The sequence below is a fragment of the Pogoniulus pusillus genome, chromosome 17, assembly GCF_015220805.1.
Source record: "Pogoniulus pusillus isolate bPogPus1 chromosome 17, bPogPus1.pri, whole genome shotgun sequence".
In the NCBI taxonomy this organism is placed as follows: Eukaryota; Metazoa; Chordata; class Aves; order Piciformes; family Lybiidae; genus Pogoniulus; species Pogoniulus pusillus.
The window spans coordinates 24431565-24456555 of NC_087280.1; the positions used below are offsets into that span (position 1 = coordinate 24431565).

General features: G+C 54.3%; 1 protein-coding gene across 1 annotated transcript; it reads right to left on the reverse strand.

Annotated features, from left to right (window-relative positions):
• Positions 1-2005: 2005 nt before the first annotated feature.
• Positions 2006-5217, reverse strand: BCL2A1 (BCL2 related protein A1). Its single transcript, XM_064157127.1, has 2 exons — positions 4798-5217; positions 2006-2258 (listed from the first exon to the last, which is right to left on the reverse strand). Exons 1-2 carry the CDS (start codon positions 5215-5217, stop codon positions 2154-2156), a joined length of 525 nt encoding a protein of 174 aa, XP_064013197.1. The 3' UTR covers positions 2006-2153.
• Between the last annotated feature and the right edge of the window lie 19774 nt (positions 5218-24991).

Sequence of the window (24991 nt, forward strand, 5' to 3'; positions counted from 1 at the left end):
CATAGGAAAGGGAACTTAGGTGAAACCTTGCATGGGAACCTTTCACAGGAATCTAGGTGAGACTACCCAGCACAGCTCAGGCAAATCTTGAAAGACCTCCAGCAATGGGGACTCTACCATGTCCCTGGGGAGCTCATCCCAGTAAATTGCTGTATTACATCACTGTGAAAGGTGGAGAACCCCTTACCAGAAGGGTGAAAGATGGGAAACCCATTATCAGAAGCAGGCTGCTTCGCTCTCCCTTTCTCACAAAGCTTTGCTTGTCTGGAGGATTTGTCTCTGAGAAAAATACTGCTGTGTGCCACAGGCGACTTCTGCCTCCCTTTGGTTCATCTCCCAGCATGGCTGCAAAAGAATGAAAGTGTTTGGAGCCAGCCCTAGTTCCCTGCTGTAGGGGAGTCTCTGCAGCTAAAGAAAGCCCTTCTGGAATGAGTCCCTGAAGAGCTGCTGTCTAACATGCACAACAGCTGGGATTCGGCTTGTGCTGCCCCCGAAGCCTGGCAGTCTGTTCAGTCCTGCTGAGGAAGCTGCTGAGTTTTGCTGTGTGTCCCCAGACCCTGACGCCTGTCAGCAGAGCTGATCCACTTCATTTGTTTTGCCACAGGCTGTCTGTTTCTTGGACAGGCTACCAGAGATGCTTGAGAAATGCTACAGGAAAATGAGGTCTTGTCATGCGTGGGCCTCAGGTCAAGCCCATGTTTGCATTCTCCAGAAGCACTGTGGTAGCTTTGCTAGGAGTTGCCCTGCTCAGATCTTTCCCCATCAGCCAGGCTTTGGTTTTTCCTGAGAGAAATGAGACCAAGCAGAAGCCTTTACAACCCATACTTTAATGGATTTGCCCAGACTGTTAGTGTATTTACACAGACCTCTCACTTGAAAAAGACTTGGCACTTGCCTGGTTTAAAACATCTGGCTTGGAAAAGAGTTCAGGCAGATGGCTGCTTTACACAGATGTGCAAGGGCATTCACAACTGGAAACTACAACAAAGAAACACACAAGCACAGAATGGTAGGGGTTGGAAGGGACCTCCAGAGACCATTGAGTCCACCCCCACTGCCAGGGCAGGGTCACCCAGGGCAGGTCACACAGGAACACGTCCAGGTGGGTTTGGAAAGGCTCCAGAGAAGGAGACTCCACAGTCTCTCTGGGCAGCCTGCTGCAGGGCTCTGCACCCTCACCATACACAAGTGTCTCCTCCTATGGAGATGGCATCTCCTGGGTTCCAGCTTGTACCCATTGCTCCTTGTCCTGTCGCTGGGCACCGCTGAGGAGAGCCTGGCACCTTCATCCTGACACCAACTCCTCAGCTGTTGATAGACATTGATAGGTCCTCTCTCAGCCTTCTCCTCTCCAGACTGAACAGCTCCAGGGCTCTCAGCCTCTCTTCACAGCAGAGATGTTCCAGTCCCCCAGTCGTCCTCATAGCCTCCATTGGACTCTCCAGCAGCAAGCTGTCTCTCTTGAACTGGACACAGTACTGCAGGTGTGGTGTCACCAGGGCAAAGCAGAAGGAGAAGAGAGACTCCCTAGGCCTGCTGGCCACACTTCCCTTCCTGCAGCCCATTGCACCAGCAGTAGGTGAGTGCACGTTTATAAGCTGCCAGCTTCCACAGATTGCCCTTCCCCTAACAGCTGCTCAGACTGTGACAGGAGCCCCTGCCCACTTCTACACCTGAACTGGCATTTCCTTTTTCTCCAGACCCCCCTCTCCCACACACACCTTCCCTTTTTGGCTTATACAAATGTTGCAATAAAATGCATTACAGTAAGATTTCATTTTCAAAACAAATGACATAAAAACTCATTCCTTAACCCATGGGATTGTATTTGAGTAGAACAAAGTCCTTTCCGGGAGGCACAGCAGAGATTCCAGCAGCTGCCTGGAGGTGGAGAACGGCCTCCAGGCAGTCCTGCCTGGAAAGGGTGACTTGAATTGCTGGGTGATGCTGTGTTGATTCCTCTTGGGAGGGACCTCACCTTCAGGTTTGGCAATTAGGATGGCACGTGGAGCACTGCATTTAGCAAAAATAAATACCAATAAATTAACCCCTCTGCAGAAAAGAACTTTCTCTTCAGTATTGCTTGGAGGAAAGCTTAGCCATGAAGCTCGTGGCCACGTCGAGGTTAGGCGTGACTGGCAGGTCCACTTGTTTCAGTAGTACTTTCTGAACAGGGCAAAAAGAGCCAGGAACATGGCTGTGACTTTGGAGAGGGACAGTGGGGATCTTCTCTCAAACTTTGTCAGGAAGCCATTTTCCTGTGGGAAAGAACAGGCACAGTTAGAGGCAGCTGTGGCAAAAACGTTCCAGGCTCTGCTGGCAGCAGAGTTAACCAAGTGCTACCATGCGCTCAGAGAGACAGGTTCCAGAGCTCTGCCTCCAGAAGATGAAGAGGGCTTTAAAATCAGTAGCTGAAAATAGCTGCACCTCGCTGGAAGTTTGTTTCATCTGCAAGTCAGGACTGTGCCCTTCTGTGTACACAGCTAAGGAAGGGCAGCTGTGGTGTCTGAGCTCACATCCACGAGAAGGTACAAGTGCTAGGATGTAGTAACAGAAAGATCTTTAAGCCTCTTCGTTCTCCTATGCTGAGCCACACACCAGGACAGAATGTTGCCAGCAGCTGATGCTTCTCTGCAGTTAAATGGAGTCTATTTGAAAGGGATGGAGAGAGAAGCCTTTGCAATCCACCTGATGCAGCAAGGCTCCCTGACTCATCATCACCTTTTGTTACTGTTACCAGCCAGGGGGGAAAAACAGCGCCAGAAAACAGAAACCCAAGGTATTAGAAATGAAATTAAGAGGAAAAAAGTAACAGGAAACGTAAGAGCAACGGGACAAGTGAGGGCTGGAAAGAGAAAGTGACCTTTCCATCTAGGCACAGGAGAAAAGCACCAGGGAAATAACGACCACTGATGTCACTGGCTCTCAGCTTCCCCTAGCTGCAAACCGCTGGCTTGGTGAAACTCTGCAAAGCAGAAGGGATCTCCCCTCGCTGACAGCAGGGCTTGGCAAAACAATCAAATACTGACAGATGCTTTCCTCAGCACTGATCACAGAGAGATGGAAGTTCAGAGAATCACAGAATGGTTTAGGTTGGAAGGGACCTCAAAGCTCAGCCAGTTCCAATTCCCTGCCATAGGCAGGGACACCCCACACAGTATCACAGTATCACAGTATCACCAAGGTTGGAAGAGACCTCACAGATCATCAAGTCCAACCCTTTACCACAGAGCCCAAGGCTAGACCAGAACAGGTTGCTCAAGGCCTCATCCAACCTGGCCTTGAACACCTCCAGGGAGAGAGCATCCATAACCTCCCTGGGCCACCTGTGCCAGTGTCTCACCACCCTCACTGCAAACAGCTTCTTCCTAACATCCACTTTCAATCTCCTCTCTGCCACTTCAAACCCATTCCTCCTCGTCCTCTCATTACCAGACCTTGTCAGTAGTCCCTCCCCAGCCCTCCTGTAGCCCCCTTCAGACACTGCAAGGCCACTCCAAGGTCTCCTCCAAGCCTTCTCTTCTCCAGGCTGCACAGCCCCAACTCTCTCAGCCTGTGCTCACAGCAGAGCTGCTGCAGCCCTCTCAGCATCTTGGTGGCCTCCTCTGGACTGGCTCCAACACTTCCATGTGCTGCTTGTGCTGGGGGCTCCAGAACTGCACCCAGGACTGCAGGTGGGGTCTGAGGAGAGCAGAGCCAAGGGGCAGAATCCCCTCCCCTGCCCTGTGCCCACACTGCTCTTGCTGCAGCTCAGCACAGGGTTGTGTCTGGGCTGCACTCACGCTGCAGGCTCCTGTTGAGCTTTGCATCACCTCAGCTACCTCAGACTGAGTCCACACAGAAAAGAAGTAACTGATGCACTCAGCTATAAATTTGTGTAAGTAAGGTCTCTTCCAACCTTGGTGATACTGTGATACTGTGATACTGTGAAATAATGGCTATGTTGTGATCCACAGCAAAAGGACTGAGCAGCTGTGAGGATCCCACCTCTCTACCATAACCTTACTTTGAACTTCAGTACACACACTTCTCAAACACCTCCAGGGATGGGGACTCCACCACCTCCCTGGGCAGCCTCTTCAAGGCTCTGTCACCCTTCTAATCCACAAGCACAGCCTTGTGTGCTCTCGTCTTCTGCTTCATCCCCATCTTTTCCCCCTGTCATTCATATCTTCTACCCAAACCCACCAGCTTTTCCCCAAGCCCACCACGGCCTCCCCAAAGCTGCAAAAGACCTTGAATGTCCCAGAAGCCAGCTAGCAGGAGCACTAAACTACAGCCTGAAGCAAGGTACTGCCCAGTTGTAGATGCAGGTGTAGAAGAAGAAGGAACAGAAGAAAAGAAAAGCAAGAAGAGAGAAAGTACCTTTGGACTACCTCCTCTGCAGCTGCAAACTTGCTGCACTAACTTTAGGATACTGTTTCATTTAATAGTGGGAAATTTCATGGCAAGAATAGTTTAACCTGCTCTGAGCAGGAGGCTGGACCAAAGGTTTCCTAAGGGCCCTCTCATCATGAAGAATCAAATGATCCTGTGGTCCCAGGCTGAGGGTAAGGTTTGAACCTGGTACAGAGAGTGCCTGTGTGAAAAGAAGGTTTTCTTTTGGCATGGTTCTGTTTAAAGCAGAAGCAAAACTGCAAAACTTCTTCACTGTAAGTCTGAAGGAGACATTGCAGACATCAAATGTTAACCACCAAAAGGAGCCCTTAAAACGCTTTGGGCAGTGTCTGTGACAGCGATTTATCTTAATTAAACAACATCTCCTGATGAGGAGATGGAGGGAGAGGAGGCGCTTACCCAGCCGCCGTTGGCATCTATCCACTCGCCTTTGTTGTTTATTATGTACTCGGTGATGAAGTAAGAGATCTGCTCTCTCTCCTCCCCGGTCAGCTGAACTCCGTGCTCCTGAAGCTTCTTAGTGAGGAGCCCTCCAAAGGTAAATATGGTCATGATTCGTCCCCAGTTAGTATTTCCATCAGCGAATTTCTCCTCCATGACACCGTTGAAAATCCTCTTGGCAGCAGCGACCGAGGAGACGTCGATGCTGTCCAGCAGCGGCCGCACAGCCTCCTCCGTTTGGTCTTGCAGAGAGGAAGCGATGCGGCGTAGCACCTGGGCAACCCTGGTCCGGGCTGGCGGCAGCGGCGGCTGCCGCAGCACATAGTGCAGGTAGTCCTGGGCCAGGTAGTAGACGTAGTAGAAGTCGGCGGTGTCCATGGAGCAGGGCGCGGGGAGCAGCGGCGGGCGCGGGCCGGGCCGGGCAGTGCGCGGCGCAGGACATGCTGCGCGCTTTGTACCGCCGCCTCGGCATGGGAGTTTCTTGCTCTGACCACACGAGTTCCTGTAAAACCCGAGTGACTTAATGGCTGTGTGGGGGCTGTGGAATCTGCACAGCGGAAACGAAAGAAGGTGTCTGCTCGAGGGGAGCAAATGTCTCTCCTCCAGTGATTTGTTGCTGCTCTCAGCCGAAACCAGCAGGGCAAACTGGCATTTCCTAGGGACTTTTGCTGCCACTGGAAGGGGCTTGGCATTTGCCTTCCAAAGAGCCAGGAATGGGTTATGCTAGCAAAGGGCTGGCGTTTTGCTTCTGCAAAACATACCTGGAGGAGCAAGCAGCCCCTAGCACCAGCCCCTTCCTCCTGCTCGAGTCTCTGCCCTGCCAGTGCTGCACTGCGGGTTAAGGGATACTGCCGGTTCACAGCCCGTTGAACAGCCACGGGACGCTAGGGGTTGGAAGGGACCTCCAGAGCTCATCCAGTCCAACCCCCCTGCCAGAGCAGGAGCACCCTGACCCAGGGCAGGTCTCACAGGAACACATCCAGGAGGGTTTGAAGGTCTCCAGAGAAGGAGACTCCACAACCTCTCTGGGCAGCCTGCTCCAGGGCTCTGTCACACTCACAGTGACAAAGTGTTCCCTCCTGTTCCTGTGGCATCTGCTCTGCTCCAGCTGGCACCCAGTGCCCCTTGTGCTGCCCTTGGCCACCCCTGGGCAGAGCCTGTCCCTGTCCTCCCCGCACTGCTCTGCACATCTTTATCAGCAGCACCGAGGGCAGCCCTCAGGCTGCTCTGCTGGCAGCTGCCAGCCCCAGCTCCCTCAGCCTGGCCTCCCAGGAGATGCTCACTGCCTGCAGCAGCTTGGGGGCTCTGGGCTGGGCTCTCCCAAGCAGTTCCCTGAGGTCCTTCTTGAACCGAGGGGCCCAGAACTGGACACAGTATTCCAGTTGTGGCCTCACCAGGGCAGAGCAGAGCAGGGGGGCAGGAGAACCTCTCTGAGCTACTCACCAGAGCTCTGCTAATCCACCCCAGGATGCCCATGGCCTTCTTGGCCACAAGGACACACTGCTGGCTCCTGTTGATCAGTGAGTGCTCTCTGGGTCTCTCTGGCCAAACCCAGCTTTCTCTTGTCAAAGTACATTCACACTGCCTCAGTGCCTCCCATTCTGGGCATGGCCCATGCACAGCGTGCAAAATGCTGCATGGAGCATGGGCTAAAGGGATGCTCAGGGAGCAGGTTTTGTGGATGGAGTGAGTTTTCTGGTGGAAGGTTGCTTGTTCTTCAGCTCTTTACATCATCCTGGAGATCAGGAGGAAGCTCATGAGCTCTCCTCTGAAAAAAAGGCATCTCTTGAAACTGGAAGATGTTTCCAGCAGGGTGGAAGGATGAGTACACTGTCCTCAGCACTCAGGGAGCTTTGCGCAGCTGCAAATCCTGGGAACACAGCAGTGAACAGGATGGATGGAAAAGGGGAAAGCCAACTTTACAGCATTATCCCTATTCCAGACTGCCACAGTCTCTCTGGGAGAGGCCTCTTCAAGGTCCTTCTGTGTGTGTACCTTCAAAGTTCTCCTTTCCCCCAGGGAGTTCTGCTGTAAAATACATTGTTAATGTGAGAGGCAATGCTGCTGCAGGCAGCCTGTGAGAGCAGGGGTGGGAAATATGGGCCCAGGCTAGAGATAGGTGACACTACCTGCGCCTGTCAGGACAGGTGCCAGAAGCATTGTGATACCTGCAGCAGCTGCACTCAGGTTCGGGCTGGCAGGCAGGCAGTTATTTTGGGGGAACAGGAGGGTGCAGCCCACTCTTCCCTTAATAACCTCTCTTTCCTGAGGCAACTTCAGGATGGTAGACTCATAGAATGGCTCAGAGCTCATCTGCTCTGACCTCCCCACCATGCCCAGGGACACCTCTCAGACAGACTCAGCTGCTCAAGGCCTCATCCAGCCTGGCCTGCAACATCCCTACAGCCTTCCTGGGCAGCCTGTACCAGAGTCTCACTACCCTCCTACTGAAGAACTTCCTCATCCCCAGTCTAACCCTGCTCTGCCTCACCTTGAAACCATTCCCCCTTGGCCTGTCTCTAGACACCCTCATGAGAAATCTCTCTGCAGCCTTCCTGCAGGATCCCTTCAGGAGGTGCCTGTAGAGAGCCTCACACCACTGCAAAGGCAGCAAGCAGCTGAGGGTTTGGAAACCTCTTTCTCCACCCCTCTACTTTTTACCCACCTCTCCTTCATGTCTCTTCCTTCTCTAAAAGCAAAAGGCATCACAGCCCCACACACCAACAGCCCTTCTCTGCTCCAGGGATGGCAGTGAGCCTGCTTTCAGCCCTCTGGACTCCCTGATGCTCAGGTCTATGGAAGATGAGCAAAGCCCTAGTGGCTGGTGGCCAGCACAGGACTGGGGTCTCACACTGGCGCTGGCACAAAGCCGAGCCAGCCCATCATACAGCCGTGGTGTCAGCATGCTGCTAACCCCAGGCAGCCCCCGCAGTGTGTGTGCTGCTGCTCTGATGTCATGGTTTTGCAGAAACCCCTCGGGCAGACGAGGGCAGTTTCCAGTTCCTCCTCGGATTCTTTGTTCTGTGTGGTGAGGCTGGCCCAGAACCACACACAGCAGCCAGTGCATGGCAGGCTTTGCAGCCTGGAGCCAGCAGCAGCACAGCCACCGAGCACTTCAGGGAGTCAGGAAAGGGTTTCCCTCTTTCTCTAGGAAGCAGAGAAAGAGATGGCTAGGTGTCGTGCCCACCTTTGCTAGTCAGTGGCTTTAGGGGTCAGTGTGAGCTGGCAAAACCCTCATGTGAGATGCCACCCCCAGGGAAGGATGTGATGCTAGAACTGGGAGTGGGCTGGGGTGGGAAGCCAGCTGTGGGGTGGGAAGCCAGCGCTCCCCTCCTCCATACACACGGGTTCCTAGCAAAGCTGCTCTGGAAAGCTGAGAGGTGTCCTCTCTCCAATACCTGCAGCTGCTGCTTTGGCAGAGCTCTCAGGCAGGCTCTGCCTCTGCTCCAGTCAGTGATTTCTGCAAGCTGCCAGCGCGTTATGAGGAATGCAAACAAAGCAACCAAGCAAAGCTGCCACAACCTTTAACTCTTCCCAACTCAGCTAAAGCTGGGCAGAAGTTTCTGGGGCAGGGAAGCCTTTGCTCTACCCAGACAGCTCCCTCCGGTGAGATGCTTGCTGCAAACAGCTGAGAGAGGGAAAACCACAAGGATCTGTTTTCTGTATAGCACAGCCTGCAAAGCTACAGATCAGTCCTGAGCCTCCTAATCAGTGATTAATGGAAAGGTTTTTTCGTTGTGAATACAATAAGGGCTGAATATAGAGCAGTGAACAATAGCTGAGCAGACAAGTTTTGCTTTCTTCATCAACAGCAGCAGGGCACAGGCAGGAGCAGATACTTCTACATTAGTGGAGCGTTGAGGGCTCTGAGGAGGGTGATGAAATCATGCTGTGAATGCCTGCCCATAGTTGAAGGAAATCGGTGTTCATACTTGGCAGCTGTGGTGCAGATGCTGCCACCTTCAATGTCTCCATCGCGCAGAGGTGAAGCCAAGCGCTCAGTGAAGGCTGGCGGCTCTGAGCAGACATCTCTAGCAGCAGCTGTGACACTGGCGAGCAGAGCTCAGGATGTAGCTGCTGAGCCTGCCCCAGGTCCTTTGACACATTTGCTTTTCAGGAGTGCGTAGCAGAGGGCTGCAAGCGTTGGACATCCTGATCCAATGGAGGATGTCCCTGCTGACTGCAGAAGGGGTAGGACTGGATGAGCTTTGGAGGTCCCTTCCAACCCAGACTATTCTATGAAAAGTATTTCATAGAGGCTTCTTTCCCAGAACTGATGGGGCCTGAGTTGACAGATCCTCATAAAGCTGACTGGGGAGAGCTGATGCCATCTCAGCATGGTGGAGACAAAACTGAGCTGGAATGACAGAGGCTTCAGTGAGCAGTCCCTGCTGCATCTGTTCCAGCTCCAGGTGAATGTGGGAACTGTGAGCTGTGTCAGGACAAACGGTCTGTGAGGCCTTGAGAACATCATGGCAACATCTTTTATGGCTTTCGTACCTTTTTGATGCCTAAACCAGGGTGATTTTTGGGTGGTATTGGATTTCATTGCAAAAGAACAGCTCTGTTCACATGTAGCTTTCCAGCTGTCCTGCGTGGCCCTGAGAGAAGCCTTCAAGAGGCTTTGCTGCCTTCTGCTTGCCTCCAGTCTGCCTGTGAAGTGGAACCTGCAGGCTGCTTGTCCTGGCTGTGGGCTGTACTGCTGAGTACCGAGCGCAGGCTGCTCGGTGCGGAGCGCAGGCTGCTGGGTGCGGAGCTCAGGCTGCTGGGTGCGGAGCTCAGGCTGCTCGGTGCAGAGCGCAGGCTGCTGGGTGCGGAGCTCAGGCTGCTGGGTGCGGAGCGCAGGCTGCTGGGTGCGGAGCTCAGGCTGCTCGGTGCAGAGCGCAGGCTGCTGGGTGCGGAGCGCAGGCTGCTGGGTGCGGAGCGCAGGCTGCTGGGTGCGGAGCGCAGGCTGCTGAGTGCGGAGCGCAGGCTGCTTGCCCGGTGCAGTGCTGCCACCTAGCTGCAGCCGGCGCTGCCTGCAGCGCAGCTCAGCCCTTCTGTGCCGTGAGCTCTGCATGCAGCAGAGATAAACTGCCATAGAATTGCGGCTGTGGTCTAAATTGCGAAGCGATATTGTGTGACCCAAAGAATTCTGTCCGCTGGGGAGCACCGAAGTCTCCTGTGCAAAGCTTGAAAGTGCAGGGAGCAGTTCACCCTAAAATACCTCAGCCTATCTCCTGATGTTTCTAGGATGGAGATGAAATAGCAGGAGCTTGGTACTCAGATTCTGTGGCACTTGAAACATTCTGTGTGAATCTCTGTGTCTCGGAGATGCACACAACACAAGCTCCAGGAGGCATAGGAGGATGAAGCTGGTCTTGGTTTTACATCTTCTGGGCCAGCTGGGAAGCCAAAGTGGTGCCCAACATAAACTAAAGCAAAGCAAAGCAGCTGCTGCAGCTTGCTGCTGAGCTGTGGTGCATTCCACAATAGCTGAGGGTTGAGCAATGTGGCCTCCACTCACTCCTGCTCCTGAAACAGCTTGTAGCAAAGGCTGGGAGGATGGAGCCCACTCTGTGAGGTCTCCATTGCTCAGATGTGAGAAGAATTCTTCTGCTGCCCTTATGACTCCTCTCTGGCACTCCAGTGAAATAGGTGCCAGGTTTGGCTGTGTTACTCAGAGTCCAGCTGCTGCCTTGTCACTTCCTCTGCTAACTTGGCTGCTTCTGGATCCCAGCATCTCTGATCATGTGAGTCGAGAGGGCAGCCAAACATGCTTAGGGTGATGCTTGTGTGCAGACACATGTTCCATGTTCCCAGAAGCCTTTCCAAATGGTTAGCCAGGATGAGGAGAACTTGCACAAAGAGGGCATAGTTGTCAGCAGTGAGCCATAGGAACAAGGCTGCCTAAGCTTCCCAGACAACGGAGCATGACCAAGTGAAGTCTTGGTAGAAGCTTGCAAGGTCTCGCAGACACCAGCAGCCAGTGTCTGCTGAAGCCAGCCCCAGTGCTGCCTTTCCTTCTTGCTCCCAAAGAAGCCTGCTTGTCAGTACTGATCAAATCAGCAGTCAAGAGCTCATCCCTCAATGTGATAACCAAAGCTTTGTGTGTCCCCCACACCCAGCAGTCATGTCCTCATCCAGCCTGCATTTCTCCTCCTGATTTGCACCGTTCCAGCAGACAGGGCTGCTGGCTGTCTCTGCAGTAATTTCAACCTCACAATGATTAAGTGTAAATTGCTGCAAATTACAGCAAGAAATGAGCTGTAAGTCTGATGGTGTATTTTTATCCTCCTGTTTATGATGACTTTCTGATCCTCCACAGAGGCATGCTGAGGTGGCATTCCTCTGCTCCCGGGAGAAGGCAGTGAGCAGAAATAGCTAACTAATCTGTCTCCCCAGGTATTTATGCCACAGCCCTTGCTGTGCTGTCTGAGCATGTAATAATGTGCCCTCAATCTTTTTAAGTGAAATGATGTCCCATGAAATGAGTGAGAAGGAAGCAGATGCCCCCGTGACCAGTTATCCAAATGTCACCATTCTGTAAGCAAAGCAGAAAGAAATTTGCTTTTGAGCTCGTTTTTCAATCATAGAAGTTTAGGTTGGTCTGTGCTCTGAACTGCATTTGCACATCATTCCATGGCCCTGCACAGAGCCTCTCAGTTCCTCCCTTCCAGTGCCTGAGGGGATCCTGCAGGAAGGCTGCAGAGGGACTTCTCATGAGGGTATTTAGAGACAGGCCAAGGGGGAATGGTTTGAGGCTGAGGCACAGCAGGGTTAGACTGGAGCTGAGGAAGAAGTTCTTCAGTAGGAGGGTGGTGAGACTCTGGCCCAGGCTGCCCAGGGGTGCTGCAGGCCAGGCTGGATGAGGCCTTGAGCAGCTGAGTGTAGCTGAGAGGTGTCCCTGGGCATGGTGGGGAGGTTGGGGCTCTGAGCTCCCTTCCAACCTGAGCCATTTTGTGATCTAGGGAACTGACCCTGTGAGTGTGTTAATAATGAGCTAATGCCAGTGCCTGCTCAGGCCCTAAAATGCTGCCTTTCAGCAAAGCAAACTCTCAGATCATCTCGGTGCAAAGCATTTGCTGGTTTGTGCTGCTGCACAAGTCAGGAGCAGAGGTTGTCTTGTGCTGGGGGGTTTGCCCATTAAGGCCAGGGGGAGTTTCCTGCCCCGGCTCCCAGGGGCTGAGCCCACTGCCCTCGCAGAGCAGCAGGAGTGGGACCCTGGGAGTTTCTCAGTAGGCAGCAGTGGGGGTGAGTGCATTTAATCTGTGAAGCATTCTAATGGCCATGGGTAGCAAGAGGGAGCAAACCCCAGAGCAGCCGCCCAGGGGATGTCACAATAACAGCCCAGAGTGCCCATTCATCCTTAGCAGACTTGCTTTTGTATCACTTTGGGACCAGATGCTTGGAATGCCAGGGAATTATGCATCATAATGACTTAGTCATGGGCTTTCACAGTGCGTCCTAGAGCTGAGGAGCCCTTCTAAAGCCGAACGCAGATGGCAGCTTGGAGCCAGCAGGCAGTGCTGGTGAAGTCAGAGGAGCTCTGCACAGACTGCCCCCCGTGCCTCAGCAAAGCCCTGTCGATCCTGCTAACCTCCTCTGTGCAGGGCTGTGCATCTTTCTAAGGGAGCTAAACGAAGCCTAAAGTCATCGATTCTCAAATGAAGAACTTAGCTAAAGATGCCTTCCATTCTCTGAGAGCTGACATCACAGCAGAGGACGGCAGTGCAGAGGGACAGGAGGTACCGCAGCCAGCCCCACCTGATTTAGCGCGGCAGGAGCAGAGAGGGTGGCACCGAGTTGGGCCAGGTTTGGATTTGCTCGTTGTGCTGTTCATCACTCGGGCAGACACCCCCTGCCAGCGCTCCAGCGACCTCAGAACTAGCGACATCCTTGTTTCTCTTTGCCCTTCGTCTCCCTGGGGAGGCTTGGCAATTGGCAGCTGTTCCCAACCTGTTTTGCAGCTCAGAACCCCGCTCCAGCAGCCCCCATCAAACGGAGGCACCTCGCTTTCTCTTCCTCAGCTAATAAACGGCCACTGCAGCCGCAGGGGAGCTCATTGCTCTGGGAGGTTCTCTCCTCACCTGAGTACAGCTCAGTCATCAGCTGGCTCTGCTGGCAGGGAGCAGCACTCTCCAGCCCACAGCCTTATCCCCACTGTGCGACTTGGTGTCTCCCTGGCCCGGCAGACCCTTTCAGCCCTGGAGTTGTGGCTTCCCATCTCTTGGCTAAGCTTCTCCAGGAGGTGTGCTGGGTCAGCAAGCACAGCTTCATCTCCTGCTTGTGGCACAGCTTTTCTTCCTGGCCTTGAGGAAGCTACCAGCTCCTCGGTGACTCAGCTCCCCTCTTCTAAAAGAGAGGAAATGAAGGACTCACACTCAGGTGTGTGACCCTTGCCTATATTTAGCAGCCTTTGTGTGCCTGTCTCAGTTGCTCTGGGGCACACTGGCATGCATTAGCCTGGGCTATTGATGATGACAGGTCTGTGGCTGTGAGCCAAGTGGAGCTGAAGCAGGTAAAAGCTGACTCAGGGTGCATCACTCCAGTCATCTGCCACGGGTGTGTGAGTCAGAGCCCTAATGTTTGTTTTCTTCCATCCTTTGTTGGGAGCCAGTGGAGCTGTTTGCACAGCAGCCGGCGGGCAGGCAGGCCTAGGGGCTGGTGTCAATGCCCAGCGTGGCCCAGAGGCACTGCCATGGGCATTCCTCTGGTGTGTGCGCACCTCTGGCAGCCCATTTCTCTGCCAGGTGGCACTGCAGCCAACAGGCAGATCTGCCTCAGAGGTGCCGAAGGTGTAGAACTCATTCTGTGAGTCTGTGTTCTGGTTAAGTGACCAAAGACTGAGTGCATGTGAGGCAGCCTGAAAGGCAGTTTGATCAAGTTCATCTTCTCCAATCACTTTCCTCACAGTAAGGTTTGCTGCCTGGAAAGTTATTCCATTAAATGGTGCTGCCATGCTCTGAGGCAATTTGTTTCTTGTGCATTGATCTTTGATCCAGGCTACTTGCTCCTGAAAACATTTTTTCCTCTCTTTAAGCACTTAGCCAGAAGCTGCTTCTATATCATCTGCCAGCTGGTGTAGGACAACCTTTCCTCTGCAGCCTCTCCTTTGCTATTTGCTCCTGATTTTTTCCCCCCAGCAGTCAGTTTGTGAGTGGCTTCCTGTTCAGTCACAGTCAGCTTCTTTAGTCTGCTGAATGAATGTGTGGTGTAGCTCTCTAAAATAGTTTAAAAGGAGAGATTGCAGAGAAGGGTAACAAGCTCATAAAGAAAGAGTCCTGGAGAGGCCTTGCAGGATCTGCAGGAGACTACAGGAGGGCTGGGGAGGGACTATTGACAAGGTCTTGGAATGACAGGACAAGGAGGAACGGGTTTGGAGTGGCAGAGGGGAGATTGAAACTGGATGTTAGGAAGAAGTTTGCAGTGAGGGTGGTGAGACACTGGCACAGGTTGCCCAGGGAGGCTGTGGAGCACAGAAGCACCCAATGGGATCTTGGATCTTCGATCACATTGGATGCTTCTGTGCTCCACAGCCCCCCTGGAGGTGTTCAGGACCAAGCTGGATGAAGCCTTAAGCAACCTGTTCTAGTGGGCCTATGGCAAGGGGCTGGAAGTGGGAGGCTGTGGAGCACAGAAGCACCGAATGGGATGGGAGATCGCAGAGAGTGTCCCTCGGGGCACAAGGGAGGCGCTGGCCTGGCTTTGCCGCAGGTGTGGTCGAGAAGCTGACTGCTGCCTGAGCAGCACAGCAGCACAGGGCTGGCTGCTGAGAGTTAGTTTCTAATCTGGGCCTTACTAACAGCTCTGCAGCCGCTCCACAAAGCATGCCCCGAGGGCAGGCGGAGGCATGGCAGGGCGCAGGCACACACCAGAGTGCATCTCTCCATCAGCCTCTCTCAATTCTGCCTCGCCACTGCTGCTCATCGGTAGTGACCAGCTCTGCTGAACAGGTGAGGGGGGGCAGGGAGCCCTGCAGCTGGCTGAACAGTAGGACTTCTGTTTTTTCAGTTAAACATTTGGCTAAGCAGGAAGAGAGTCCCTGGAAGGGTTTCCTGAGCAGCACCTCTGTGTTGCCAGGGATTGCTGCCAAGTTTGGGTGCTGGCATGCTGGCAGAACTTCCACCCGTGCCATTTGTTCTGGGCCCTAAACCCAGCTCACTTCTGAAGCAGATCTTAGACTTCAGCAAAAGGATTTTTAGAAGCACCTTCATAAAATTATTGTGAATTCCTCACCCTGCCTGTTGCTGGTTCAGAGTTAAGCATGAAGAGGGCTGCATGGTCCTCTGCTACCTTGCCAGCTACATGGCCTTGAGTCCATGGGCTTGCCAGCTCAGCTCCCAAACCCTTCCACACTTCCTGAGCTCTTCCCAAAGGAAAGCCTGGGGAGAAGCAGATCAGTAACTGATCCCAATACTTACAGCTCAACTAATTAAAGAGATGCATGAGGCACAGACCTCATTAGCTCAGCCTTAGAGCAGTTCTCTGCTGTGGATGCTTTCTTATCCTTTCTGTCTCTACAGAGGGGCTCAGTGGTTCACCTTCTGTGGACTGTGGAACATCTCCCATCACATAATGTCAGCAGGGAAGAAAGTGCTACTCACCAGGAGCAAATGTGACAGCAGCTGGGTCTACAGTTAGGTCTAATCTACTCTGAAGTGAGAACCAAAGCAGGCCTAACCCTTGGCTGAGTCAGAGGCAGAAGCAGGGCGAGAAGCTCCTCCCTGGCCAGCAGCACTGCACTAGAACGGCGCCTGCCGCGCTGCCCCCCGCCCCTTATTAACACCGAGGTAGCACTTACAGCCGGGTTAGGCTTCTTCCCCTCAGGATCAACTTTCACCTGTTTTGGCGTCAGGCAGGAATCCTTCCTCCCCTCCCCTTGCTCGTCATCAGCCTCCTGTGCTAAAAAACACCCCCAGTGTCAGACTCCTGTTTGCCAACACGAAACCCAAACTGCTGGGGAACACAAAGTGCTTGGTGCCTGCTCAGCTGCCCCATGCCTGGCAGCTGGTCCAGCTCTTGCAATTGCCTTTCATTCCTTGTGGGCTGCTGCACGACAGAACATCACCAGGACAATCAGAACCAATGAAGTGTTGTCAGTTTGCCTGGCCTAAGGTTGTCAGGCACACCCAGCCCAGGTCTGCCAGCTCTTCTTTGCAGCCATTCAGGCTAGGAATTCCTTTTTCCACGAGCTACACCATTTCCTGTTCTCAGGAAAACAGGGAATGTTCCAAGACCTGGTGGCCAGAAGTAGCAGCAGCAGAGGTGCCACTGAAGGGACCTGGTGAGACTGAGTGGGTGATTTTTGCCTTTCCCATCTAGAATGAGGGCTTTGCTTTTCCCATCAGCACAGTGGGTTGGTGCTTATGTCACTTGGGCAGGCATGGACTGCTTCTGCTGAGACTCCTGTGTGAATTGTGTCACTGGGCTGGTGTGGGATGGAAGTCACAGTGGGGCAGACTGTCCTCTGTGGCTCGTGGCCTCTGACTTGGTTTGGGCTTGGCATATCCATTTGGTCTCTTCACTTGCTGCAGTTAGACCTCAGAGCTGCCTGCCAAGAGTGGAAGGGATCCTGCAGGAAGGCTGCAGAGGGACTTTTCCTGAGGGTGTCTAGGGACAGGACAAGGGGGAATGGTTTGAAGCTGAGGCAGAGAGGGTTAGAGTGGAGCTGAGGAAGAAGTTCTTCACTACAAGCCCTTGCAAAAAGTTCCTTCCAGGGGAAGACAACAGGTGAGGCACTGCCCACATGAAGTGTCCCTGCCCATGGCAGGGGGGTTGGAACTAGATGATCACTGTGGTCCCTTCCAGCCCTGACTGATTCTATGATGCTCAGTCTCAGTGGTGCTGCTGGCACGTGGCTGTGGCTGCCTGCCCCCAGCTCTGCAGCTCTTTGTCACTCCAGAATCTCCAGTGCATTGCAGCCTCCCTGTTGGTAAACCAAAGCAGGTCCCTTTGGGTTTCCCAGCATACAACCAAGTGAAGGCCCAGATGAACACACTGAGCCTCTCTTTTGAAACCCAGGAGTCTGTGAGGCAGTCGTGTGGCCCCGGGGACATGAACATTTCTATCTGAACAACTTAGGTCAGCAGCTTTCTGATTTTCCTTTAATAGCTGTGCCTGTGCTGGTGTGGTTTGGCTTCCCACACTGGCTGTAACCACCCCCCAGGGGTTCTGTTTTCCCTTCTAGTTCCTGAGGCTCTAACAGGACAGAAAATGTCATATGCAAGGCAGTTCTTCGGGCATTGCAAGTTTAAAACATGGAATATATATTCCTGGGAATAGAGTTTTCAGTCTTTGCACATATGGAAAAGGGATGGAAGCTTAAACATGGCCTGTTCAAGCTCCCTGCTTCTAGCAGAAGAGAGAGGGGTTTGGTTTTGTCTTTCTTGACAGCAGAAAGCTTGTTAAAACCAAGGACCTAAAAGCAGAAGGACAAAACAGCAGTGGAGCTAACACATGTTGAAGGGACAATGTTTGTTAGCCCTCCGTGGTGGGGCCTCACTTCTGGGAGGCTGTTTTACTGCAGGCAAAGCACAACACCACAGCCATGAATCAAAGATTAAATGCTGCTGAGACTTTTATAAGGACAGTTTTATGGTGCTGCCAGGTGCTGAGGCATTCTTTTAATTACCTGGCCATGACCAGAGTGCTGCAGAGCTAACGTGTGGGTGCTCTGGTGGGCATAAAGCAAGAAGCTGACAGCCTGGGAAGGGGACCCAGCTGCAGGTGGAAGATTTTTGTCTGTGCACACAGGGGGTCAGTGCTGCTTGCTCTGCTCTGTCCAGAGCTGTTGCACTCCTGGCAGGTGGGATTCATTCCACGGGGTCTAAACTCCGCTGGTGATGATGTCTCTTGGTTTAGCCCTCAGCTGAATGCCAAGTCAGAATCATACAATGGCTTAGGTTGGAAGGGACCTCAAAGCTCAGCCAGTTCCAACCCCTTGCCATAGGCCCACTAGAACAGGTTGCTTAAGGCTTCATCCAGCTTGGTCCTGAACACCTCCCTGGGCAACCTGTGCCAGTGTCTCACCACCAAGAACTTCTTCCTAACATCCATTTTGAATCTTCCCTCTGCCAGTTCAAACCCATTCCTCCTTGTCCTGTCATTCCAAGACCTTGTCAATAGTCCCTCCTCAGCCCTCCTGTAGGCCCCCTTCAGATACTGAAAGGCTACTCCAAGGTCTCCTGGAAGCCTTCTCTTCTCCAGGCTGCAGAGTCCTGGTACCTTCCCAGGTGCTGGCACTCCCCAGTGTTTACCACTGTGTCTGTTCAGTTCTCTGCACACAGTGCTGCAAGCAGTAATGTGCCCAGGCATCTGCTACAGCTTTCCCCTCTCTTCTTCCACCTTTGCCACTATGCACTTAAAGCACCAAGGACCCCTCTGCTGGGGCAGCTCTTGGCACATCTGCTAACCACTCTGCTGAACAAGCAGACCTTGTGCAGCACTGTTCTTTGTCACCCCTTGGACCACAGGATCTGACCCATTAGAAATTCTGCTCAAGCTTCTCCCAAGACCTTAGCAGGAACTCATTCCTCAGGAGAAGAATCAGCCCTGACTCCACTGAAGTGTTTTCTACAAGTGGTGCCAATGGGAAATCACACAGCATTTTTTTGCACTTAATCAGCTGGTCCAGTGAGTATTAAGAGCAGAAATTATAGAATCATAGAATCATTAAGGTTGGAAAAGGCCTCTAAGATCATCCAGGCCAACCATCAACCCACCACCACCATGCTCATTAAACCATGGCCACATGGTGCCTGAACACCTCCGGGGATGGTGACTCCACCTCCTCCCTGGGCAGCCTGCTCCAGTCCCTGACTGCTCTTGCAGCAAAGACATTTTCCCTGATCTTCAACCTAAGCCTCCCCTGATGCAGCTTGAGGCATTTTCCTCTCATCCTATCACTCCTTACCAGGGAGCAGAGCCCAGCCCCACCTCACTGCAGCCTCCTCTCAGGGAGCTGCAGAGAGCAACAGGCTCTGCCCTCAGCTTCCTCTTCTCCACACTGAACACCCCCAGGTCCCTCAGCTGCTCCTCACCAGCCCTGTTCTCCAGACACACACCCCCCAGCTTGGTTGCCCTCTGGACCTTCTCCAGCCCCTCAATGTCAATCCTTGCCCCTGTGCTAAGTCTCTCCCTGAGTGTTGGCTTAGGGAACTGCTTCTGCATGGAGAGCCTGACTGGGAACATCTGAGCATGGCCTGTGCCCTCCAAGGACCCCTGAACTCATCCATTTTTATCATACTTCTGCAGGCCTCTCCCTTCTTCAGGACCTGCTGTAATCCTATCTAAGGAGAGCTCTTTGACACTCAGCAGCTCACAGCAGGAGCTGTTGGGAGATGGGGAAGTTTTATCTAGCACCATGGCAGAGAGGAATTCTGCACCTTGCCCATGCAAAGGATCTGTTGTAGCCCTGCAGGAAGACAATCCTGCAGGAGAAGTAACTTCTTTGTGTTAGATGTGGACTGACACCTGGGGCTGGCCTGGTCATCATTTTCCCACTCTTATTTATTCCTCTGATTTCTCTGATTTATTCCAGACTTACTACTGGGTTTGAACAACACAGAGATGCTTTGTTAGTAGATCACCCTCTGGTCTACAGGGTATTGCTCCCAGTTCTTCTCTTCCAGGAGCAAGGCCCCTGACAGAGCAGCTCCAGCACACGTAGCAGTAGCACTGCAAATGGTCACTGCTTCTCCCACTGCTTCCTGCTGGACGTTATTGACACCAGCATGGGAGCAGCACTGAAGGTTGTGTCTTGATGCCACAGCTCACGATCCAGCATCTTAGCACCAGCACACCTCCACCATGGCTTTAACCTGTGAGCTGGCTCAGCTGAGTTACAAACCCTGCCCTTTCTCCCATCCCATCACCATGGTGGAGACTTCTCACAGAACAGAAAGATGGAGGCTCCAGGGGCACCTCAGAGTGCCTGCCAAGAGCTGAAGGGATCCTGCAGGAAGGCCTCAGAGGCACTTGTGCTGAGGAGGTCTGAAACAGGCCAAGGGGGAATGGTTTGGAGCTGAGGCAGAGCAGGGTTAGAGTGGAGCTGAGGAAGAAGTTGTTGAGTGTGAGGGTGGTGAGACTCTGGCCCAGGCTGCCCAGGGAGGCTGTGGCTGCCTCCTGCCTGGGGGTCTTGAGGCCAGGCTGGATGAGTCCTTGAGCAGCTGAGTGTAGCTGAGAGGTGTCCCTGGGCACGGTGGGGAGATTGCAGCAGCTGAGCTCTGAGCTCCCTTCCAACCTGAGCCATTCTGTGAAGCCTTTACCCTTCCACAGCTAAGCCCAGCAGTGCTCATCTGCCGGAGCTGTGACTCAGGGCTGTGGTCACTGCTGTGTGGGCAGACAGCCTGGGCCAGGTGTCCATGAGCTGTCCTGGCTAGCAGCAGTATGGCAGTGGGTGAAAGCAGAGTGTGGCCCAGGCTGGTGACTGCAGCACTGCCGGAGCTGCTCTGGCTGCTCCTGCAGCGGCTGTGGCGCAGCAGTGGCTGCACTGCCAGCTTCAGCTGCCTGGGCTTCAGCTCAGGGTGGTTTGAGTACATCTCTATTACATAACAGCCACATCAATGCCTGTCACGTAGACATAACTTAATGTTGACAGACTCAACTGTGTAATTAAGTATGGTAGCAAATTAACAGCAGTGTATCAAGCACTATCCTTTGCAGGAGCTGGTGAGCTCGGTGTGGGTGTGTAAACATCATTTTGTACCAGTAAGGAGAAGAAATTAGGCAAAATGAATAGTCACAGAACGGCCTGAGTTGGAAGGGGGCTCAGAGCTCAGCTGCTCCAACCTCCCCACCATGCCCAGGGACACCTCTCAGCTACACTCAGCTGCTCAAGGCCTCATCCAGCCTGGCCTGCAGCACTCCCAGGCAGGAGGCAGCCACAGCCTCCCTGGGCAGCCTGGGCCAGAGTCTCACCACCCTCCTGCTGAACAACTTCTTCCTCAGCTCCAGTCTAACCCTTCTCTGCCTCAGCTTCAAACCATTCCCCCTTGGCCTGTCTCCAGACCCCCTGCCTTCCTGCAAGATCCCTTCAGGCACTGGCAGGCAGCTCTAAGGTCCCCTTGGAGCCTCCTCTGCTGCAGGCTGCACACCCCCAGCTCCCTCAGCCTCTCCTCACAGGGCTCTGCTCCAGGCCCCTCCCCAGCCTTCTTGCTGCCCTTCTCTCAACACCTTCCAGCACCTCAGCATCTCTCTTGACTTGAGGAGCCCAGAACTGGACACAGCACTCCAGGGGTGGCCTGAGCAGTGCTGAGCACAAGGGCAGAAGAACCTCCCTTGTCCTGCTGCCCACACTGCTCCTGAGCCAGCCCAGGATGCCATTGGCTCTGCTGCCCACCTGGGCACTGCTGCCTCATCTTCAGCTCCTCTCTCCCAGCACCCCCAGCTCCCTCTCTGCCTGGCTGCTCTCAGCCACTCTGGCCCCAGCCTGTAGTGCTGCTTGGGGTTGTTGGGGCCAAAGTGCAGAACCCTGCACTTGGCCTTGTTCAATCTTATCCCATTGGCCTCTGCCCACCCATCCAGCCTGGCCAGGTCCCTCTGCAGGGCTCTGCTACCCTCCAACAGCTCCACACCTGCTGCTAGCTTGGTGTCATCTACAGACTTACTGAAGCTAGACTCAATCCCTCAATCCCCTTCATGCTCCCTGAAGTCTCTACACAGGGAGAGGGGTCTGCATGTTGCTGGGAAGCTGCCAGCATGGAAGTGAGAGCTGGACAGGCTCTGTCCCCTCTGAGGTAACACAGCAGTGAGTGAAGTACACCTCAGAAAAGCAGCAGGACTGTGCCAGATTCCTGTCTAGGAAGACATGAGGGTTTCAGTGCTTGCTTCAGGTGCTTGGATGCAAGGTGCCTCCCCACAGCAGCCACAGCTGCCACATCTCCTCACAGGCTGCTCTCTGAAGGCAGAACACCAGCACTGCACTCACCTGAGCTCAGCTGGAAGTCCACTGCCGAAGCTTATGAGAGAGCTCAAAACCAATCAGCACAAAGTAGTTGGATACTGTGGGAAGTGCAAAGTGCAAAGGCTCAGCTCCAGATGTGCTGAGGAGAGCACACCCATCTCACACGCACTGCCAGCACCTGGGATGCAGTTGCAGCATCCTGCTTTATTACTTTCTCCAGTAAGTGTTTTATTGTTTTTAAATCCACCCAAATCTGATGACATCTCTGGCAGAGAAGATTAATTATCTCACTCAAGGAAACGCTGATCTGATCTGCTTTGCTGTAAAATCTTTTATTGGCTGCAAATTTCAAGTCATTCCTGTGTCCAAGAGTGCTCCAGAACAGGACTTCAGGCAGCACAATTTGACAAGAAGTAACTGCTTGGAGAGTTTTGCAAAGCAAATGGCTTGCTCCTGAGCAATCAAAGCCGACTTGCAGCACCTTAATGAGGTAGTTCCCTCAAGGAGCTGAAGCGAGCTCCCTCAAGGAGCTGCAGGAAAAAGGCAGCAGCAGGAGCAAGCAGCAGCAGCAGGAGCGAGTAGCAGCAGCAGGAGCAAGCAGTGGCAGCAGCAGGAGTGAGCAGAGGCAGCAGCAGCAGGAGCGAGCAGAGGCAGCAGCAGCAGCAGGAGGAGCAAGCAGAGGCAGCAGCAGGAGGGAGCAGAGGCAGCAGCAGCGAGCAGAGGCAGCAGCAGCAGGAGTGAGCAGAGGCAGCAGCAGGAGCGAGCAGAGGCAGCAGCCAGCAGCAGCAGGAGCGAGCAGAGGCAGCAGCAGCAGGAGCAAGCAGAGGCAGCAGCAGCAGCAGGAGTGAGCAGAGGCAGCAGCAGGAGCGAGCAGAGGCAGCAGCAGCAGCAGGAGTGAGCAGAGGCAGCAGAAGGAGCGAGCAGAGGCAGCAGCAGGAGCGAGCAGAGGCAGCAGCAGCAGGAGCGAGCAGAGGCAGCAGCAGGAGCGAGCAGAGGCAGCAGCAGCAGGAGCGAGCAGAGGCAGCAGCAGGAGCGAGCAGAGGCAGCAGCAGCAGGAGCGAGCAGAGGCAGCAGCAGGAGCGAGCAGAGGCAGCAGCAGGAGCGAGCAGAGGCAGCAGCAGGAGTGAGCAGAGGCAGCAGCCAGCAGCAGCAGGAGTGAGCAGAGGCAGCAGCAGCAGCAGCAGGAGCGAGCAGAGGCAGCAGCAGGAGCGAGCAGAGGCAGCAGCAGGAGTGAGCAGAGGCAGCAGCCAGCAGCAGCAGGAGTGAGCAGAGGCAGCAGCAGCAGCAGCAGGAGCGAGCAGAGGCAGCAGCCAGCAGCAGCAGGAGCGAGCAGAGGCAGCAGCAGCAGCAGCAGGAGCGAGCAGAGGCAGCAGCAGCAGCAGCAGGAGCGAGCAGAGGCAGCAGCCAGCAGCAGCAGGAGCGAGCAGAGGCAGCAGCAGCAGCAGCAGGAGCGAGCAGAGGCAGCAGCAGGAGCGAGCAGAGGCAGCAGCCAGCAGCAGCAGGAGCGAGCAGAGGCAGCAGCAGCAGCAGCAGGAGCGAGCAGAGGCAGCAGCAGCGGCAGCAGGAGCGAGCAGAGGCAGCAGCAGCAGCAGGAGCGAGCAGAGGCAGCAGCAGGAGCGAGCAGAGGCAGCAGCAGGAGTGAGCAGAGGCAGCAGCCAGCAGCAGCAGGAGCGAGCAGAGGCAGCAGCAGGAGCGAGCAGAGGCAGCAGCAGCAGCAGCAGGAGCGAGCAGAGGCAGCAGCAGCAGCAGCAGGAGCGAGCAGAGGCAGCAGCAGCGGCAGCAGCCCGGTGCCCTCAGCGTGGCGCAGCAGCAGGCAGATGGATGAGCAGGCAGCGGCGTCAGCCCTGGGATCCCTGGCAGGCACCTCCAGCAGGCTGTCTGCTTTCGAGGCACCAGGACGTGCCCAGGCAGCCAGATGATTTACACAGAACAGCCCTCTGGGTCCGAGAACAGAGTGACACAGCAAGAGCTGAGAGCTCTGCCGCAGCAGGTGGAGGCAGCAGGAAGTTGTGAAAGCCAAAGCTGGCCCCCAGCACCCTCAGGGATGCTCTGAATTCTGCTGGGTTTACAGGCCTGGCCAGGAGGGCTGCTATTAAGGGATCACCAAGCATGGCAGGAGCTTTGTTAGCTCTTAAACTGGAGCAGAGTCAGGCAGGACCAGCTCCCTGGTGCGCAGGGAGAGCGTTCAGTGGCTGAAGGAAGCCTTTCTGGTCCCCTTATGCTCACAGTTAACACTTGGTCACCAGAGCAGCTGGCAGCCTCTGGGCATTCTGTACAGTGCTCTCTTTGTGCAAGGGTTTATGCAAGCATGGGGCGTGGGTATTGCTAATGCCACAGAAGTTAGGGCTCCAGATTCTAGAGTGAAATGGCAAATGAGAGTGACCTCCCCTTCTGCAGCTGCTGAACAGCAACCATGGACAGAGGCTCGGGCGCTGAGGAGCTGCGAAGGCCATCCAAGGGCTGCAGCAGCTATGCCGTGAGCACAGGCTGAGGGAGCTGGGGGGGTGCAGCCTGCAGAGGAGAAGGCTCCAGCAGGACCTCAGAGCTGCTGCCAGTGCCTGAAGGGATCCTGCAGGAAGGCTGCAGAGGGACTTGTGCTGAGGGGGTCTGGCGACAGGCCAAGGGGGAATGGTTTGGAGCTGAGGCAGAGCAGGGCTAGACTGGAGCTGAGGAAGAGCTTGAGCATGAGGGTGCTGAGACTCTGGCCCAGGCTGCCCAGGGAGGCTGTGGCTGCCTCCTGCCTGGGGGTGCTGCAGGCCAGGCTGGATGAGGCCTTGAGCAGCTGAGTGTAGCTGAGAGGTGTCCCTGGGCATGGTGGGGAGGTTGGAGCAGCTGAGCTCTGAGCTCCCTTCCAACCCAAGGTGTTCTGTGATACTGTTCTGGGTAGGTTTGAGGAGCTCAGAGGCTCTCAGTGAGCCTGGGGCTCACCAGATGTGTATAGTTTGAGCCAGTCCTTCCCTGAGAGACTTTACTATCTACATAGACAAAGGAAACTGGGGGGAAGGAAATCACAGAGGTAGACAGCAGGCATTACTGTGCCTGTGCCTGACGTTACTGGTGGGCTGACGATGGCACACGCTGTTCTCCTGAGCACTGGCCAGCTCTTCAACGTGGATATTAAAAGCTTAACCAGGGAGTTGCTAAGGTTTCAAAAGGCCCCAGCCCAGATTTCTAAACAAGCCTATCTAGAAGGAAGCTCCCAGATTTGTAAGTGTGTGACAAAACAGCCTGAGAGATGCTGAGTAGCCTGCTAGCTGTGGCCAGCAC

What these genes read in the sequence shown, in the direction of transcription:
- BCL2A1 (XM_064157127.1), bottom strand. Translation starts at nt 5,217, where the DNA reads ATGGACACCGCCGACTTCTACTACGTCTACTACCTGGCCCAGGACTAC. An exon ending in TAGATGCCAACGGCGGCTGG is followed by an intron (nt 2,259 to 4,797) that starts GTAAGCGCCTCC and finishes TCTTTCCCACAG; the next exon opens with GAAAATGGCTTCCTGACAAA.